Below are 19,285 nucleotides of genomic sequence, written 5' to 3' on the forward strand. Positions count from 1 at the left end.
CCCATCATCCTGTTGAGGCGGAAGCAGCGGTGAAGCGGCGGAGCTGTAGCCGCAGTAGCAGCGCTCCGGATCGGCCACACACCGGGCTGACATGCCGCGGGGATGATGGCTGCCTTCGGCATTCTGAGCTACGAACACAGGCCTCTCAAACGGCCCAGACTCGGTCCTCCGGACGTTTACCCGCAAGACCCAAAACAAAAAGAGGTTACTCGGCGTTCCCTCTTTCTCAACGGGCGGCTTTCGTTTGAAATCGGCGTGAAAGGAAAGCGTTTTAACGCGATGTGGAGCTCAGGCCCTGCCGTCAGCTAACGGGCAATAACAATGAACCAAAGCCGAGCGGCTCGCTAGCTAACCAGAAAAACGGCGTTCGTGGCGCAGGCGTCTTGCGTTTTGCCTTTGTTTGGTGTTGCGCGCAGTTAGAAACATAAAACGAGCGTTTAAATGGCGAAAAACACCTTTTGAAATGACGTTGAAATCGATGGTTCTCGACTGGGCTTTATTTCAAGCGGCTTTCAGCGGTCGCAGTTCAATTTAAAGCGCCTCGTATTAAACATACAACGTCTGTATTGTTCCCCGGCGCGTTTTCATTATATTAAAGACGTATATGTGTATTTAAGACAGTCGCACTACTGTGTCGGCGCTATGGTGTTTGTTTATGTTTGTTGACATTTGCATGCGTGTCGATGTTTACGTGATATGTCCGTGTCTTCTAACCTAGTGATCTTCCTACCTAGGCAGCGTTTTTGTAAAGTAATGAAATGCGCAGTATGCATTTATAACGACCATAAATGGTTTGGGGAGACAGCCAGTGGGTTCGTGCATATAAAGCACCTCTCAAGAATATAAATAAAAATATGCATTTTATTGTATTATGCAAGTTGTAGTGTGCATATGGGTTTATGGTGTAGTTAAGTAAAGATATGCATGCATGAGCCCTGTAGTAACAAAGCCATCTTGTTGATTAGGATGAGTTGACTGCGTTGAACGTCAAGCAAGGATTTAACAACCAGCCAGCTGTTTCAGGAGACGAACATGGCAGCGCTAAAAATGTCAATTTCAACCCTTCGAAGGTACGCTCACCGTCGCATAACGCATTTGCATGCATTGCTTGGGCGTTTTAGTCGAACCCGTTCCTTCTGCTCTTCAGATCAGCTCAAACTTCAGCAGCATCATCGCTGAGAAGTTGCGATGCAACACGTTTCCAGACACGGGGAAGAGGAAGCCGCAGGTCAATCAGAAGGATAACTTCTGGCTCGTCACGGCGAGGTCCCAGAGTTCCATCAATAATTGGTTTACAGACTTGGCAGGGACCAAACCTCTTACTCAGCTTGCTAAGAAGGTACCACACTGCTGTTCGGGAAGCGTGAATAGATCACAAGTTGTTTGGAAGACATCCAAAAGATTTTCTTATTTCCACGCAGACCTTTAAGCGTCACTCCATTTCACGGTCCAAGCGTTAAGCTTGGGTTTTGCATTAGTCTAATTGGTCTTCCTGTGCACTAGGTCCCCATCTTCAGCAAGAAAGAGGAAGTTTTCGGCTACCTCGCGAAGTACTCCGTGCCCGTGATGCGATCTGCCTGGATGATTAAAATGACGTGTGCGTATCACGCTGCCATAACTGAAACCAAGGTGAAGAAAAGGCACGTCATTGACCCATGCATAGGTCAGTAATATCCCTCCACCTGTCAAACAATCGGGCTCGTTCAAACGCAACGTAACGCTTTTTCAATTCCTGAATGAAGATAAAGTGAAGTGTGCTGTGTAATTTAGCTGCAATGCCTCACTGGTTTTATCTGGATTCTGCAGAATGGACTCAGATAATTACCAAATACCTGTGGGAGCAGCTGCAGAAGGTGGCGGAGTTTTACAGACAGTCTCCAAACCAGAGCTGTGGATCTCCTCTGCCGGCGCCTCCTGCAGAGGTGGAAACAGCCATGAAACAGTGGGAGTACAATGAGAAACTGGCCATGTTCATGTTTCAGGTGCGTTGCCTTTGTTTCGTTTAAACATGTTATGTTGTCTCTTGTGTCTACCAAAGCAGTGTTAGATTTAAAGGAGTAGTCCACCTTGAAAATGAAATGATCCATCATCATTTACTCGCCCTCTTGTCATTTCAAACCTGTATGACAATCCTACGCAGAACACAAAAGAAGATATTTTGAAGAATGTTGTTAACATCCCCTCCTTTCAGGTCCATTGGCTCCAATAGAAGTGAATGTATTTTCCAAAATATCTTCTTTTTATTTTGCGGTAGAAAGTATTACAGGTTTTAAATGACAAAGGGATGAGTAAATGATGACGGTGAACTACTCCTTGAAATATATTTTATTAAGGCGATAACATACAGAGCTTTTTGTGTCCTGAGTAGGGATGGTCGGCTATCAAACGATTATGTTACTTGACATCACGAAATAAGCAGTCTGATAAATATACAGCTGACAGCATTGCATAAGTATCACTGCACCACCGCCATTGTATGATGCTGCGTCTGTGTTGCTTGGCGACCGTTGTGTTGTTTCTGTTTCTGAGCAACTACATTGATATTATACATTGTACCTTATTTGTGGCGTAAATGTGGGCACCGCCATCTTTGAGGTGTTTGTGTTTAGACGTCCAGAGAGCCACTAAAGATAATGACAGTCATATTGCAAGTGAGACGAGTGAGCTGTTCTGACTTGCTTGTTAATATTTTTGATGTAACCCAAAGGTACAAGCGTAATGTGTGCAGTTGAGGTGGCCATTATAGCCGGTACCAAACATCTGCTTTGACCATTATCCACGCACCAGAGCTGAATCTGGATGTGGCGCACCCTATGATCTGCATCCATTATTCATTATTTATTCTACTGGATGTCCTTTCTCCTGGACAATTTACCTTCTTGACTACAATAACTAATGCACTATTACTAACGTTTATTAATAAACGTTCGAAGGCAGGAGTTTACGGGGAGAGTGACACTAAAAGTAAAATATCAAATATAAAACATATTTTGCACAACTAAAACGGTATGCAAATAGTGTTATATTAATATTAGCAGCAGTGAAAATTTATCTGTTAGCAATTTTATATGTTTTTAGCAGTTAAAAACTTAATAGGCGAATGCAAACCTACCTGCCCGAGGGTCGCAGCTGCATGACTAACAGGACTTGCCCTGTCATTTCATTTTCAATAATTTGGCAGACGCTTTTATCCAAAGCACATTTAACATTTTGTCAACACACTATACGGTAGGCTTCTGCTTGCCTTTACCAGGCCATGTTACTAGGAGGATTAAAGTTGAAGCAAGCGAGGGAGAGAATGAACAACGTGAAATATTGTCTTTATTTAATAGACAAAAGCAGATTGGTTTGGATGTTTTGAGTTGTTTTAAGAATGTTGTGATGGATGCTGAAGTTCGGTGGAGACCTGCGGTACAAGACCAACCAGCCGTCTCGATTCATCCGTTATTAGTTGTAAGGATCCAGGAATGTTTGCTCCACTTTGACTGGTATTCACATCTGTTTTAAAAACACGAATTCGTTCACTGTCATGTATACATTTCCACTGACTTTCCCAATGTGCATGTAACGTTACTGGTACGTCTGCGATTTTATGGTTGCGCACCGAAGACCCGTCAACTCCGAGAGAAAATACGAGGTAATTGAATAAATCCTCATATGATGTATCAGGCCACTTCATCCTCCCACTGTGTACTGTGCACCAAAATGCATCTTAATACCAGGCATGAAGAGGGCCTTATAAAGACTGTAGGGAGCCGCAGCAGGGGGGCAGAAGAGCCACATGCAGCTTAATAGCCACGTGTTGCGACCCCTGGTATAACCAAACACAGATCGGAAGTTAACTTTGGGCCGGGCGTGCGTGTCCGTTGAAACAGTGTATAAAACTACTTTAAACCATGGCTTCTTGGGACTTATTGCATTATTGTGTTACAGGTACGATGTAATCCGTCTTATTCATTTTGTAATTAATTCTGTTTAATATAAGAAAGTTTGTCATTGTACAAGGTTGTTGTTGTGTCTTCATTAAAAATAGTAATGAATAATAAACAAAGTATTCATTTTAAAATAAGTGGTGAAATCAGAAGTCTTATCTTACAATCTGGATATACCTGGATAGGTCTGTCGTGCATTGCATTGATAGTGATAGTTCACCCAAAAATAAAAATTCTTTTATCATTTACTCACCCTCATATTATTTCAGACATGTTTTTTCAGACTTGTCAGACAAACAATAATAAGGACCAAAGCACTGCAAATGCTGAAAACCATTGACAAATATAATTTCCTGTGAAATTATACCGGTGGACAAAATCCTCACTGGCACATCTTTAGTCCCCTGCAAATCAAGATGACTTTAATGTTTTTAGCTGTAATGTAACGTGGAACTGCATCGTTCATAGTTGTGAATGAATGTCCCCATTGCCAAAAATGATTTGAGTATTCCCAATTTAAACTTTTGCATCCGTCAAGTCTTCTTTTCTTATTTAGTATTTACTGAATTAACTTGTGTACAGGATGGGATGTTGGACCGACACGAGTTCCTCACCTGGGTCCTGGAGTGCTTTGAGAAGATAAGACCCGGAGAGGACGAGCTTCTCCGATTGCTTCTGCCGCTCCTGTTACAGGTCAGTTAATGCAGCGTGACCCTGTGATGACGTCTCGCACCCCAGCAGAGCTGTCAAGTCATGACTTTTTAAATTCGGCATCCTGACTGCTTGTAACCTGTCTGTGAAGTCAAGAAAGCCTGGAGACATACGGAATGTTTGACCTTAAACTGTGTGCAGAAAATGCAAAAGATGATGTCTGCACGTCAGCCTGAGTCTAGAATTATATAGTAATTTCTGACTGGATTTTCATCTCCGTCTTTGTCTTTCAGTACTCTGGGGAGTTCGTGCAGTCAGCCTATTTATCACGGCGGCTGGCTTATTTCTGCACACGCCGACTTAATTTGCTGCTGAGCGACGGCAGTCTCGGACCGGGTCCAGGCGGGCACCCAGCCCACGGCATTTCAGGACAGCAGGGGAATGCACTGCCCCCAACCCCAACCTCCCAACCTGCAGGGGGAAACCAGCCACAGACCACCTTCACAGATTTTTACATATGTCCTCTGCACAGGCCAGTGGTGTTTGGGCTCAGCTGCATGCTGCAGGTGATATTGAAATAAATCAAAATAAAAAAGTAATCGCTTTCTTGGTTTCATGGTTGTCCTGACGTTGGTTTTGCTGTGTTCTCTTTCTAGAGTATTGTGCTGTGTTGTCCCAGCGCTCTGGTTTGGCATTATTCTCTGACAGACAGTCGGATTAAGACCGGCTCCCCGTTAGATCTCCTTCCCATCGCTCCCTCTAACCTGCCTATGCCTGGGGTCAACAGCACCTTCAACCAGCAGGTATATCTCGACCCTCTTTTACATGATCAACCGGCACGTCTGATTTACTGGTTTAAAGGAATGTGATGTATGTCCTTTTGCGTTCTGTCTCAGGTACGAGCTAAAGTGAGAGAGATCGAAGAGCAGATTAAAGAGAGAGGACAGGCCGTGGAGTTCAGATGGTCATTTGACAAGTGTCAGGAAACAACAGCTGGTGAGCAGATGTTAAGGACTTGATCATCAAAACTGATATAGGTTGTAATGGACTGTAAACTGTGCTGTGGTGTGTGTGCATACAATAGGTTTTACCATCAGCCGGGTTCTTCATACGTTGGAGGTTTTGGATAACCACAGCTTTGAGAAGTCTGACTTTAGCAATTCACTGGATTCTCTTTATAACCGGATCTTTGGATCGGGACAGAGCAAGGATGGACATGAGGTACACAACTGTTTTGACTTAATAATAGGTTATGGGAGAATAAGCTTGCTGCTACAATGTTTCCAAATTCAAGAAAAAAGTAGGGTTGACACAGTACCATCAATATATCGTAAGGTACTAAATGTAGCGGAAGTATCACGATACCAAGTAGTGTCATGTTCAGAAATATAAATATAAATATCCCTAATACACAGATCTAAATGAATTTTCGACTGTACACTTCAATATTTTATAGTATAAACTATTTGAAATGGTTAAATTGTAGCAAATACTGTAGCATATTTTAACATTTACTATGGTAAGTCTCAAAAACACATTTTAGTTAAGTTTACTGTTGTAAATACTGAAGTATTTTTCACATGGAAACTAATTGAAATGTGGTACAAATTACATTTAAACCGCAAGGTTCATTGTAAGGGAGGAAGGAGGCGGGAACCGGCGAACGTAAAACCAACTTTTAATAACAGTCTTTAATGTGTTTAATAACACAGCCGACTGCCGGCCACCCAAACATAATAAAAAGCTGAGAAGCTCTTCGCACGGTGCCATGCGATGGTACTGGTTGCTCGGTCCTTTCTTGCCCTTCACTGTTGGAGCTCCTCTGTGAGAGATGTGAGGCCAATGATGCGAATGAGACTAACAGCTGCACGTTGCAACGGTCTCGAATCGAGGAGCTCTGGTTCCCCCACGGCTCTGCTTGTCACAGCATCATTTTAACAGGAATCGATTATTTATTTTATTGCTTTTTCTGCTGAAATTCACATTACCGTAACGTGTCCTGATGTGATGAGTGCATTATAGGTTGTCATTTAAACAGAAACATTTAAATATTCTGAAAAAGAAAAACATTAAGTGTTCGCATAATATGACAGGAAGATAAGTATCTAAAGCAACCTGCAATGTCATGTCTTGATGAAATATAGAGAGACAAAAGTAAAGGATTGAGGGTTTAAGCTGAGCTAGAAACCATTTTATGATCCTTCGCTTTAGAAATCAAATCTTTAAAAAATGAAATCATCATTGTGTGTGTAGATGAGTCCAGACGATGATGCGGTGGTGACGCTGCTGTGTGAGTGGGCTGTCTCTTGCAAAAGATCAGGACCCCATCGAGCCATGGTGGTGGCCAAACTCCTGGAGAAGAGACAGACTGAAATAGAGGCGGAGGTGAAATGCCAAAGTTCTTTGACCTTACACATTTTCAAAAGCTAGCTGCTGTATGTCTGACGTTGGTCTGTGTGTGTTTGTAGAGATGTGGAGAGTCAGAGGTTGTGGATGAGAAGGGTTCCGTATCATCAGGCTCTCTGTCCGCAGCCACTCTGCCTGTGTTTCAGGACGTCCTGCTGCAGTTTCTGGACACACAGGCCCCTGTTCTCAGTAAGTTTATTTTTTATCATCTGTAAGTGTTTGTAGATGCATCATCATTCAGATGTATGTTGAGATAACCGTGTCTGTGTGTCTGTGAAGCTGAGCCTGGAAACGAGAGCGAGCGGGTGGAATTCTCAAATCTCGTGCTGCTCTTCTGCGAGCTCATCCGCCACGACGTCTTCTCCCACAACATCTACATGTGCACGCTCATCTCCCGCGGCGATCTTTCCTCCGACTCACATCTGCCCCGCTCACGATCCCCCAGCGAAGAGCCTTCTGACGAATCGGAGCGCAAAGAACAAGATGCAGGAAGCAGCGTCAAGATGGAGGCACGAGGCTAATTATATTGTTGTGACATACTGGGATGTGGTTAATTGGTTGCGTGTGTTTTTATGTCATTGTACTTATTTTTATTAGGATACTGGTCTGTCAGAGTCAATGGACATAGATCACAACTCCAGTGCTAATTTCGATGAGGTTGGAGATGCATTTCAACATTCAAATTCTGTGACATCTTAACTAACGAAAGATGGTTTAAACTCACTGTTTTCTACCTTAACCTTCAGCAGATGTTCTCCCCGCCAATGCACTGTGAGTCAAAGGGAAGCCCCTCCCCGGAGAAAACTGTTCCTGAGCAGGAGAGCAAAAACACTGCCAAGGATAAGGGCATGGACCCTGCCTTCCCCCTGGTTTACGAGCAGCCCCGCCACATACAGTACGCCACCCACTTCCCCATACCACAGGTGAGGTCTTTCAAAGCATGGATGGAAATTTTGTTAATCATTAGCAATATAAACTATCTAGCATTGTGTGTGGGGCAGTGTAAAACCTAGTCTCGCGAACTTAACGCCGCTTTCTTGGGCCGAGGCCCGCCACAAGAGGCCATATGACTGACAGGTAAAGCGACTTTCACGTTTCGTTTTGTGCTGCGTCATGTATGGAGGCGTGGAAATGTCCCTGCAGTAACAGACAGGTGTACATTTGTGAACGTGTCAAAAGTTAACCGCAACGAAATGATTATACGTTTATGCCCTGAATCTCCCATACTTTAAAGCGTTTAGTCGACCGAGATACATTTTTATAGCAACTGTTGTAAACACGACAGCTTTGCTTCTTAGATCAGACGGCTTCGTGTTGTTTCCAGACGGATCTTTGAAGAACGCGACATGCAAGTCTCCCGGATATCCTGTGAAATTCAACCAATCAGACGACGACTTCGAACGTGCTGAAGTGTTTCCAGAAAAGAGTGTCTTATGAGTCCGACGTTTTGCCAACGGTCCCTGGGCGTGACACGTCGGAGGCTGAGACTATTTAAAACCTGACAGGTCCAGCCAAAAGTGTGTTAGCGGCAGGACGGATGAACAATTGATAAACAATCAATGTGCACAAATATTGTGGTCTCGGCGTAAACGGCAAAAACGTGTATTTGTGAAAACGATGATGTCACACGTACATGTTTCTTTACTGAGTGACATCTTCAGCTACTGGCCTGGGATGTGTAACAAAGTATATCGCAATTTTTAAAAAATCATTTTAATGGATTCGTCATTTTGACAATATTGCCGTCTGTATGCACTTGCATAAACAAAATTAAGAGGCGCCATGCTACATTAATTTAATCAGCATTTCCAGATGTATTGTGGTCATTCCAGTCCAGTGTCTGTTGAAGTTGAACTAAATCAAACCTCAGGAGTGACAAAGTCATCTAACAGCAATGTGAATGACTGACAGCTCGACAACACGCATGAAAAAAATGATATTTTATATTTCAACTTTTCCTAAATACATGTACAAATATTACTGCTGTATTGCTTAAGTGAATATGAACGTGCTTTCCTTGCAGTATTTGAGATCGGAAAAAAACGAGCATCTTTCATGTTATTTTGACCTGTTTCTCCAGTTTTATTTTCTGAAAAGAAATTAAGATAGAAACATTATTTGTATTTCAAATTTGGGAGAAATATTGTTAGTAGTTCACAGAACGAAACAAAAATTTTAATTTGACCTAAACACATAACCATATACAGTGAATACAAATAACTGAAAATCATTTTGAAGTTATCTGGTGTTTGGAATTCAGTACGCTAAACTTAATCTGTCGCTAAACTCTGACTGTTGTTTAGGAGGAGAACGCAAGTCACGAGTGTAACCAGCGTCTGGTGGTCCTGTATGGAGTCGGCAAACAGCGAGACGAGGCCAGACACACTATCAAGAAGATCACCAAAGACATCCTGAAAGTTCTCAACCGCAAGAGTACAGCAGAGACAGGTGCGCAGATGAGAACCACACGGGTTTCATCACCTCATTTAGTCATTGGACCGATTCAGTTGACTAGCTAGCTGTATGACTCATTCCATGCGTGAGAACACAGTTTAAATGAGACTGTTTTCACATTCATTGCTGTGATATTCAGCATGAATCAGTTTGTGGTCAATGGCTTAATCACTCAGACAATTTTGCGTCACCTTTTAGTTATTTTTGGAGGGACTTTTGGTTGTCTGTTTCTTTGAAAAGGCCATTCATCATTAAAGGAAAAGTTCCTCTCGAAATCAAAATTGTGTTATTTCTTTTCACCCTCATGGCTTTAATGTGTAATGTTTTTTCTCACATGTTTAAGACCTCCCGGCGTCTTCTGAGCACAAATAAAGATATTTTAGGTGACATCAGAGAGATTTTCAGGCCTCCTTATAGACATCATGGTTATGCAAAAACTTTCATGCTTAGTCTTTTTTTCTTGTTTCCCATTTTTAAAAAAGTCTAAACATTCTTGAATCAAGAAGTATTTTCTTGATGAGCAAACTGACTTGAGAAAATAAGTTTTGTTTTTAGTCACAACTATGAAATTTCAGTGAATTTGTGCTTTATACAAACAAAGCAATCTGCCAATTGGGTAAGTAAAATAATCTTGAATTGAGCGACTAAGAAAAAGGTAAAACTTAAATCAAGATTATTTTACTTACCCCATTGGCAAACGCTGTGAGGTCTTAAAACATGTTAAACGTTATGTGGGTGAGTAAAAAAGAACACGCTTTTGATTTTGAGATGAACTTTTCCTTAACGTTTCATTATTCTCTTCCGCTCTCTCTTTTCATCTCCTCTTCACTTCGTGGCGCTGAACCTCTATTGGCATCATTGAATATTCATCGCCGAAGCCTAATTTCAATGCAAATAACCATCATTGACTCATTATATTCCATCTTGGCTGCCGACCCCGGTCAGAAAGAGCAGCCTCGCTTGCTTTACCTCTAATGGAAGTGTAATTGGACGTCTCATTATTTCACTAGACGGAGCTCTGCCTTTGTCTTGACATTAAACGGTTGTTACGATTTCAAGCACAGCACTGAGCGCTGACCCGTCGCCCCGTGGCGGTTCTCTGTGTGAATAAGTCACCCGTCTGGGCGGTTTTCATTTAAAAAGTCGTTTGACTGACAGTGACCTTCACCGGTGGACTGATGGCCGGGGCTTCAGGGCACCTGGATAGAAATAATGATGTTTCATCTCGCTTAAATCCTGTTGTGCTTTGTATTTATTGTTTTTTTTTGTCAAGTTGTTTTGTTTTGTTTGTCCACAGGAGGTGAGGAAGGCCAGAAGAGGAAGAAGAGTAAACCAGAAGCTTTCCCCACCGCCGAAGACATTTTCTCTAAATTCCAGCACCTCTCACACTTTGATCAGCACCAGGTCACCTCTCAGGTCAGTACGGCTCACATTCATCAACCGCCGGTGCTAGGTCAACTATGTGACCTTGGAGGTATATTGCCATCAAAGGGGCAATGGCTAAATTCATTTTTATGTTTCTTGCCCTAGATGTCTTTTTTCAGAAGACTTGACTGATGTTAGTAAATATTTGTGTATCCTTCCTTGTGACAGGTGTCCAGGAATGTTCTGGAACAGATCACCAGCTTTGCCTTAGGGATGTCTTATCACCTCCCACTGGTTCAACACATCCAGTTTATCTTTGACCTCATGGAATACTCTCTCAATATAAGTGGCCTAATTGACTTTGCCATACAGGTATCTCGAAGTGTTGTCTGTTGATATCTATTTGAATTTCTATACATGAAATCATACAGAATACTAAGGATGTAGCTGTTGCAAATAAAAACCATGAGGGTTTACTGTAATCTATAGGTTTTTGAAGCTCATTGCTGACAAACTATTGTACAGATTTCATTTTTGTTTATGTATTTAATTATTTTACAATAGAGAAAAATATAACATTATGCAATAGACGTTATATAACTATTACATAGTTAATTGATCAATAATTGGTTTGTTATATCCGCCTTTACACTATAGCTGATTCGATCAAAAGTCGCCAGAAAAAGATATTTTAGTGTTATTATTTAGCATACATTAAGAAAAAATATAAAATGCAAATTAATAAACGTTTGTGTACAATTTAATAGATACTATTCACTCAGATCATGATTCTGATCTCTCGATGCGATTTTATTCACAATTTTTTTTACAGAATGAGTTGAGGCAAATTGAAAATGAACAACTGCACTTTTATTATTTCTCTAATGTTGCAAATTGTCGTATTTTTTTATCTAATTACTAAATTGCATTTAAAAAAGCATAATACAAAAGTCTCATTAATATAAACAAACTAAGACTTGTCTGTGCTTTTACTTTAAGAAATATCAGCATATCCAAATTCTCCAAGTTTGCAGAAAAAAACAGCGTCCCCTGAAGTTCAAAACATGAACTGTGATTCTTTTAACGCCTCAACCGATTTGAATCGTCACATATTTTAATCGATTTTCAACCGGCTCACGGTGAATCCTTACATCCTACTATTTTAATCATTGATAAATATAAAGAAATCCATGTGAATATTTACTAAATGTGTTTTGTGTTTATAAATACAAAATTAATATACACAGACACATATTATGTAAACACAAACTTCTATTAATCAACCGTATTTAGAATACTAATGTAGTTGTATGTTTGTCTTTTTTAATACTATTTCAAATGTATAAGCAAATGATGTGAACGTGAAATGTGTTTGGACAGTGATGTATAACTGTAGTTGTTTTGTCATGTAGCTGCTGAATGAATTGAGTCTGGTGGAGGCAGAACTCTTGTTGAAATCTTCTAACCTGGCGGGCAGTTACACTACAGGACTCTGTTTGTGCATCGTGGCCGTACTACGGAGATACCACTCCTGCCTCATCCTCAACCCTGACCAGACCGCACAAGTCTTTGATGGGTGCACCACCTAAATCCTACATTTTATAAGGGACAGTCATGATGCATATTGCCTGGTCTGGTGTGTGATGTTCAAGCATTCTTTTGTCCGGCAGGTTGCGGATTGTAGTGAAGTCTGGCGTGAACCCTGCAGACTGTTCTTCGGCTGAACGCTGTATCCTGGCCTATCTGTATGACCTCTATACATCCTGCAGTCACCTGAAGAGCAAGTTTGGAGAGATTTTCAGGTGAAGCCACAGATTATCTCTGTTAGTCTTTCTACGTTGGTATAACGACTGGTCAATAAGGCATTTTGGTGTTAACTCCCGCAGCGAGTTCTGCTCAAAGGTGAAGAACTCCATCTACTGGAACATCGACCCGTCGGACTCAAACATGTTGTGGGATCAGGCGTTTATGATAAATGCCATCGCTAACCCGACCGCACCAAGTCTCAACCACTCTATGGTGGGAAAGAAACTCAATGACAGCCCGGCCAACCGATACAGCTTTGTTTGTAATGTGCTTATGGACGTCTGCGTGGACCACCGCGATCCTGAGAGGTCTGTTTTCATTTCAAGATTCGAGTCAATATTTTGATCAACATGCTAAACTCGGAATAAGCTATTTTTTAGCATCTTAGAAGATGCACCTGTTCTCGTGTGTTTAGTAAGCGCTGTGTGGTTTGTTTCAGGGTGAATGATATCGGTATCCTGTGTGCCGAGTTGACCGCGTACTGTCGGTCTCTCAGTGCCGAGTGGCTGGGCGTTCTCAAAGCTCTCTGCTGCTCCTCAAACAACGGCAACTGCGGCTTCAACGATCTGCTCTGCAATGTTGACGTGAGTCCACACCTTCCATGCGTTGTTTCTAGAATTGAATTTTGCCACTCGTTGCATCATCATTCTGGCTGTCCGGACGGACTCCACCAGATATTCTTAGCAAGTGACCATTCTTGTTTTATTTGGACAGGTGAGCGACCTGTCTTTTCACGACTCCCTGGCGACGTTTGTCGCCATCCTGATAGCTCGCCAGTGTTTGCTACTGGAAGATCTGGTGCGCTGCGTGGCCATCCCCTCCCTTCTGAACGCAGGTACGACTCTCTGATCAACGCCGCCTTTCGTGTCCCAGCATTCAACACACACATGCCATAAAGCGTCCAGTCATCGGCCACTTCAGTGTTTTGCTTGGAAACGGCTGTTTGGTTTTTCACACTTTGCTAAGACAGTTCAGATTCAATATTAGCTGCCCGCGTGTTTGATGTCTGTCCACGTCTCGCACCGAGCTGCTTCATCTTTAGCATCACGGGTGTGTGTACTCGCCGCCTCTGATTTACTCGCCCTACAAGGTGCTATTCAGGGCAGTGGTGAGAGATGGATCATGATCAGAAGTGACCGGCGGAGGAGTATGTGTGCATAAATGGAGAAGAAGATAAACAGCATGAACACTGCGTAAATGTAGACGCCATTGATTCACCATTTTGTTTGGTGAAAGTGCCACATTATGTTGTTATATTTATAATTAAACAACTAGTTACAATTTGTCACTTCATGTCAGTTCAAACCTGCATGATGTCTGTGGACGATATGGGAAGATAAAGGCCTCTCACAGTATGTCCAGAGTGCTCCGAACACCAAAAGCAGATGACTAAGCGGAAATAATGACTTTATGGACATTTTTATCCCTTCCCCAACAACACGAAACATACTGCCTATTATAGCTTACAACACTAATAATAATAATAATGAAAAATAAATAAATAATACAAACCATATATAAATAATTATAATGAAAAACATTACTTAAAAGAGAAACAGAAAGAGTTGGATGTTGCAAAGTCAAAGATATGAGATATCGTCCTGAATGAGCAATCGTGACACAAGTTTTATTTTTAGGTGAACCCATCCATTTCTAGACTCCTTCAAATGACTAAAGGATTTCCTGTTTGAGCAATTTTTCCGGCTTGCGATCTGCCGGGACCTTTCACTGTTGCCAAGTATTTCTGTTTTTCTAAACTCGCGGTTTCCGTCTCGACTTTCGAATGGCCATTTGGCTGGATTTTTTACGCAAATCTGACAACCCTTGGATCTTTCTGCTGAACTAATTTAAGCGTCGACGCTACTACACAGCTGAAAGCGCTCTAAAAAAGCAAATGGAACAATGAAAGACGAAAAAGACACATGACAAGTGTGGTGTAAACATCTGTGGGTTCAACTATGCGTGATGCTTAGAACGAGCGCTACGATGGTATTTGCAGTAAAACCACAGTATCCACAAATTTAACTTTTTTTCTAAACCATACTCCAATGAACTAATTTTACTCAAACCACAGTAAGAAAAAAGTTACCATAGTTTCATTATAGTAGCTATAGTTTATGTTTGTAGTTCGACTTTGTTGAATTTATTACCATTTGTTTGACCAATCACGCTATACTGGGGAATAAATACTGCTCATAAACACACATTGAACACGGCCTAGGGGCTTATGAGGATATTGAGGCTAAATTATCATACTGGATTATATCTAAACTTAACAAATATGTGCTAAACATATAAAGCTCTTAAAGGAGTTGCTCACTTTTAATTTGCCCCGTTGACTTTCCATAGTAGGAATAAAAATGAAGAGTCAATGGGGGCAAACTACTCCTTTAATACCACTGATGCTGTGCGCTACTCTGTGTATTCAGTATGTTGCTTCAGAGGCATAAGGTATACGACAATAAAACAATGCACCACTGACATGAAGGAAATGTGCTTTTGATACTTCCGTACTTTTACTTAAGAATATGACTTTACAACTTTTACTTGTAGTGGAGTGATATTTGACCGGTAGTATCTGTACTTTCACTCAAGGAAGGAAGTTGTGTGTACTTCGTCCGCCTCCGATTCATTTAGCTTATACTGCGTTCACACAGCTGTGAGCCAGATGGGGTCATGTTCTCAGGCTTGTGCCTTTTATGAAACGGCAGAATGGATATGGCTGGTTTGTGACACGTTTGTGTGTGTGTGCGCAGCCTGTAGCGAACAGGATTCGGAACCTGGAGCCAGATTGACCTGTAGGATCCTGCTTCATCTGTTCAGAACCCCACAGCGAAACCCGTGTCCTCAAGATGGCACCAAATCAGGTAAAACCCTTCCCTACACAGCCCACCTACATGAATTTAGACATTCAGCCAAAGCACAATTCAGGAGTAAGACACGGTTCAAGGCTTTCACGTCGCTTTTATAAATGTCCAGAGATGAGATTGGTACCTATGTCTGCAGATAAATCCACAGTGGGCATCAGGTCATCTTGTGATCGCCACCTGCTGGCCGCCTCTCAGAACAGCATAGTGGTGGGAGCAGTGTTTGCAGTTTTGAAAGCTGTTTTCATGCTGGGTAAGATGGATTGTTATTTTATTTCTGTAATAACTTCCTTCATTACACACTCATAGTGGCGGAACATGTGTAAGCATGTGTATTTTCTTGTGATAAGAAGGGTGCTCGTTTTTAGCTAGAATGATCCAGAAAAGAAATCCAGAGAAATGTGACTTGGAGACCAAGGGGACCAACTGAACGATATGACATCATCATTGGCACTTTCTTTGTTTTTTAAGGAGATGCTGAGCTGAAGGGTTCAGGGTTCTCCCACCCTGCCGGCCTGGACGACATCGGGGAGGATGACATGGGCTCCAAAAAATCTGGAGGCCGTAACGTGTCTATTGAAACAGCCAGTCTAGTTGTTTATGCCAAGTATGTGCTGAAGAGCATCTGTCAACAGGTAAATATTCAAGCATTAGACTCTTTCTCGTAGTCATTTTAGAAAAACAACATATTCATGTATTCCAAAATTGAGGCTTTGACCTCACACGGCCAAGAATGACACATTTCTCAGGGATGTAAAGATCCACAATTTATTTTTACAAAATGAGTTCGAAATGAACATCTGGCCTTTTATTATTTCTCAAATGCTGCACATTTCATTATAAAATAAAAATGTTTTGTCAAAATCAAATTAGAAAAGTCACTTTATATATTAAAGTTTGCAGTAAACGCAGCGGCCCCTGCTGTTCAAAACATGCATTGCGATTCATTTAACATCTCAACCGACTCCAATCATCACATTATAATTGATTCTGTGGCTCACTGTGAATCATTCTGCCGAATGCCTTTGACCATCACTAAAGCAAAGGTGTGTGTTTCAGGAGTGGGTTGGTGAGCGTTGTCTGAAGTCTCTTTCGGAGGACAGCAGCGCTCTACAGGATCCGGTTCTGGGTGACATACAGGCCCAGCGGCTGCTGCAGCTCATCTGTTACCCACACAGACAGCTGGACAGTGAAGAGGGCGAGAATCCTCAGAGACAGCGCATCAAACGCATCTTACAGGTAAAACACACTCACAACATCTGCCTCAATCATCACTGAGCTTCTCCTGTAGATATAAGCGGTTGTTAGCAGACCAGGTGGTATTCTGTTGGTTGAGGTGAGGATTCATGGTAATAACTCATAGCACATAGACCAGTGTGGGTAGTTTTGTTTCAAACACCAGACAGCTTTGTCACTGGAGTCAATGATGAAAGAGCACAATATAGCTGGAGAGGAAGAACAGACTTAATGATTTATTTCACGCCTTTAAGCCATACATGATTTGTGTGCGGCTCACAGCACCTCATTTTTGTACAGTTTTCATCTTCATAGGCTGTTAAGACCCCTGTTCATTTCATATCGCTCCGGAGCGCTAAAGATTAAAAGCATTCTCTCAATGTGCCGTCTGTTCTCCTGCTTACAGAACATGGATCAGTGGACCATGAGACAGTCCTCTCTTGAGCTCCAACTCATGATCAAGCAAGTCACAAATAATGTAAGTCACTGACGCAGGGGTCGGTTTGGGGATTTTAGGTTTCTATGCTGTTATAACTGAACACATCTATTATAGGATCATTATCTGAACACGCCTCAAGCACATTCTCTACTGGAGAACATCGCCAAGGCCACCATTGAGGTTTTCCAAAAGTCCGCAGAGATGAACTCGAACCCCACCTGGAATGGCTCTGCGGTTTCGGGGAGCTCCGTCTCCAATAGCAACAGTGCCAGTAAACTCAAACCTGTGCTCAGGTGGGTGAACACCAGTCTTTACTTTGCCAGACTCTTTGTGTTCTTGTTTCCTTTCCTTCCTTGATCAAGCAGATGTGATTTTGACATGACAGTTCCTCTCCTCTTAATCCAACACGTGTTTTTGAAATCTTTTGTGTGCAGTTCGTCGGAGCGTTCAGGTGTCTGGTTAGTGGCTCCTCTGATAGCTAAGCTGCACACGTCGGTGCAGGGTCATGTGCTGAAGGCTGCAGGCGAGGAGCTGGAGAAGGGTCAGCATCTCGGACCGTCCTCGCGTAAAGAGAGAGATCGGCAGAAACAGAAAAGGTGCTCGAGCTCTTACTCTGTTCTGTAGCGCTTGTGTTTTCTGTAGTGAGCGGATATTAGGATAAAAGGTGCTGTGTCTATTGACAGAAATGCTATATAATATCCATCTTCAGAGGTGTATTAAAAACCTCACACAATGAAGCGTTATGTCTTATTAATTTAGAGTGAGCTAATCTATCTACACACCCCATGGATCCCCTTGCATGGAATTCACCCTGTTGTTTCTACAGTAGCCCTAAACGGACAAACTTTTCATAAATACGTTATCTCCTTTGGCAAAAACGTGACGCCATCTTAGTTCTGTGTCAGCCGCCATAGGGCTTCGAAAGGGGAGGCGGAGAGAGCCGTTGGTTGCAATACACGACCTCCCACTAGATGACGCTACAATCTCCACATTGCTCCATTTAGCATGTGTTCACTATGCTAAATGTCTTCCTCTTCTGTATTTCTTCAGTATGTCTCTCCTGAGTCAGCAGCCCTTTTTATCTCTGGTTCTGACGTGTCTCAAAGGACAGGATGAGCAGAGAGAAGGTCTCCTTACATCCCTCTACAGTCAAGTACAGCAGGTATCACACCAAGCCCAGCCTTCACATACACACTACACTTAACCCGACGTTACAATTAAGGCCAGGTTATCTTATCATTGCTAACACATGGTCAATGTATATTTTTTAAGTGTGAGCTGTAACACTGTAAACAAACTGATATGATGTATTCACTCATCAGATTGTGACGAACTGGCGTGAGGATCAGTACCAGGACGACTGCAAGGCCAAGCAGATGATGCACGAGGCCTTGAAGCTCCGACTCAATCTGGTGTGTAGCTTTTGAGAAAGATGAGATATTACGAGTCTGATGATTTTTATAGTGTCTCATATGTCTTGGAGCTTTGTGCTCAAGGTTAAACTAGCTCATGTTTTTTTTACTTCCTGTCACGTGATCTAGGTGGGCGGGATGTTCGATACGGTGCAGCGCAGCACGCAGCAGACGACAGAGTGGGCGGTGCTTCTGCTTGACATCATCAGCAGCGGCACAGTGGACATGCAGTCGAACAAGTGAGATGTGACACAGCCCTCAGTGGATCTTAGGAAAGATCATACCAGATGATTCTTAATTTTTGTTTTTGTATTTTTCACTTCTCTCTCTTTTCCCTATTAGTGAGCTCTTCACGACAGTTTTAGACATGCTGAGTGTGCTGATCAACGGCACTCTGGCAGCCGACATGTCCAGCATCTCTCAGGGCAGCATGGAGGAGAATAAGAGGGCTTATATGAATCTGGTCAAGAAGCTCAGGGTGAGACCCTAGCAACCAAAAAAGCTTTTTTTGGAGAATATAAAACCATTCATATTCTGTTTGGCCTTGCAGAAGGAACTCGGCGACCGTCAGTCTGAGAGCTTGGAGAAAGTGCGACAGCTGCTGCCTCTTCCCAAGCAGACGCGTGATGTCATCACATGTGAGCCCCAGGGCTCGCTCATTGACACCAAGGGCAACAAAATAGCCGGATTTGAAAAAGAGGTAAATATCACTTTCAA

General features: G+C 42.3%; 1 protein-coding gene across 4 annotated transcripts in view; it reads left to right on the plus strand.

Moving 5' to 3' along the window:
- The window catches only part of med12 (mediator complex subunit 12), a 23,618-nt gene continuing 4,333 nt past the window's right edge, over positions 1-19,285 (plus strand). For 2 of the 4 annotated variants that reach the window (XM_079479933.1, XM_079479935.1), the window contains exons 1-35: positions 48-204; positions 966-1,070; positions 1,148-1,339; positions 1,504-1,663; positions 1,807-1,982; positions 4,515-4,625; positions 4,877-5,149; positions 5,240-5,386; positions 5,480-5,579; positions 5,668-5,804; positions 6,837-6,968; positions 7,052-7,178; positions 7,269-7,498; positions 7,587-7,646; positions 7,736-7,912; positions 9,293-9,437; positions 10,741-10,859; positions 11,037-11,180; positions 12,221-12,384; positions 12,479-12,610; positions 12,695-12,922; positions 13,054-13,198; positions 13,329-13,449; positions 15,371-15,481; positions 15,621-15,734; positions 15,953-16,116; positions 16,541-16,720; positions 17,124-17,195; positions 17,271-17,449; positions 17,591-17,752; positions 18,207-18,318; positions 18,479-18,568; positions 18,698-18,807; positions 18,911-19,046; positions 19,119-19,268. In XM_079479933.1, the coding sequence (XP_079336059.1) occupies positions 103-204; positions 966-1,070; positions 1,148-1,339; positions 1,504-1,663; positions 1,807-1,982; positions 4,515-4,625; positions 4,877-5,149; positions 5,240-5,386; positions 5,480-5,579; positions 5,668-5,804; positions 6,837-6,968; positions 7,052-7,178; positions 7,269-7,498; positions 7,587-7,646; positions 7,736-7,912; positions 9,293-9,437; positions 10,741-10,859; positions 11,037-11,180; positions 12,221-12,384; positions 12,479-12,610; positions 12,695-12,922; positions 13,054-13,198; positions 13,329-13,449; positions 15,371-15,481; positions 15,621-15,734; positions 15,953-16,116; positions 16,541-16,720; positions 17,124-17,195; positions 17,271-17,449; positions 17,591-17,752; positions 18,207-18,318; positions 18,479-18,568; positions 18,698-18,807; positions 18,911-19,046; positions 19,119-19,268 (5,007 nt within the window). In that variant the 5' untranslated portion in view covers positions 48-102. Of the gene's footprint in view, positions 205-965; positions 1,071-1,147; positions 1,340-1,503; positions 1,664-1,806; positions 1,983-4,514; positions 4,626-4,876; positions 5,150-5,239; positions 5,387-5,479; positions 5,580-5,667; positions 5,805-6,836; positions 6,969-7,051; positions 7,179-7,268; positions 7,499-7,586; positions 7,647-7,735; positions 7,913-9,292; positions 9,438-10,740; positions 10,860-11,036; positions 11,181-12,220; positions 12,385-12,478; positions 12,611-12,694; positions 12,923-13,053; positions 13,199-13,328; positions 13,450-15,370; positions 15,482-15,620; positions 15,735-15,952; positions 16,117-16,540; positions 16,721-17,123; positions 17,196-17,270; positions 17,450-17,590; positions 17,753-18,206; positions 18,319-18,478; positions 18,569-18,697; positions 18,808-18,910; positions 19,047-19,118; positions 19,269-19,285 lie in introns of all 4 variants that reach the window. The other 2 variants (XM_079479934.1, XM_079479936.1) reach the window with 2 other exon arrangements.

This window comes from Barbatula barbatula (genome assembly GCF_947034865.1).
Source record: "Barbatula barbatula genome assembly, chromosome: 18".
Classification (NCBI taxonomy): Eukaryota; Metazoa; Chordata; class Actinopteri; order Cypriniformes; family Nemacheilidae; genus Barbatula; species Barbatula barbatula.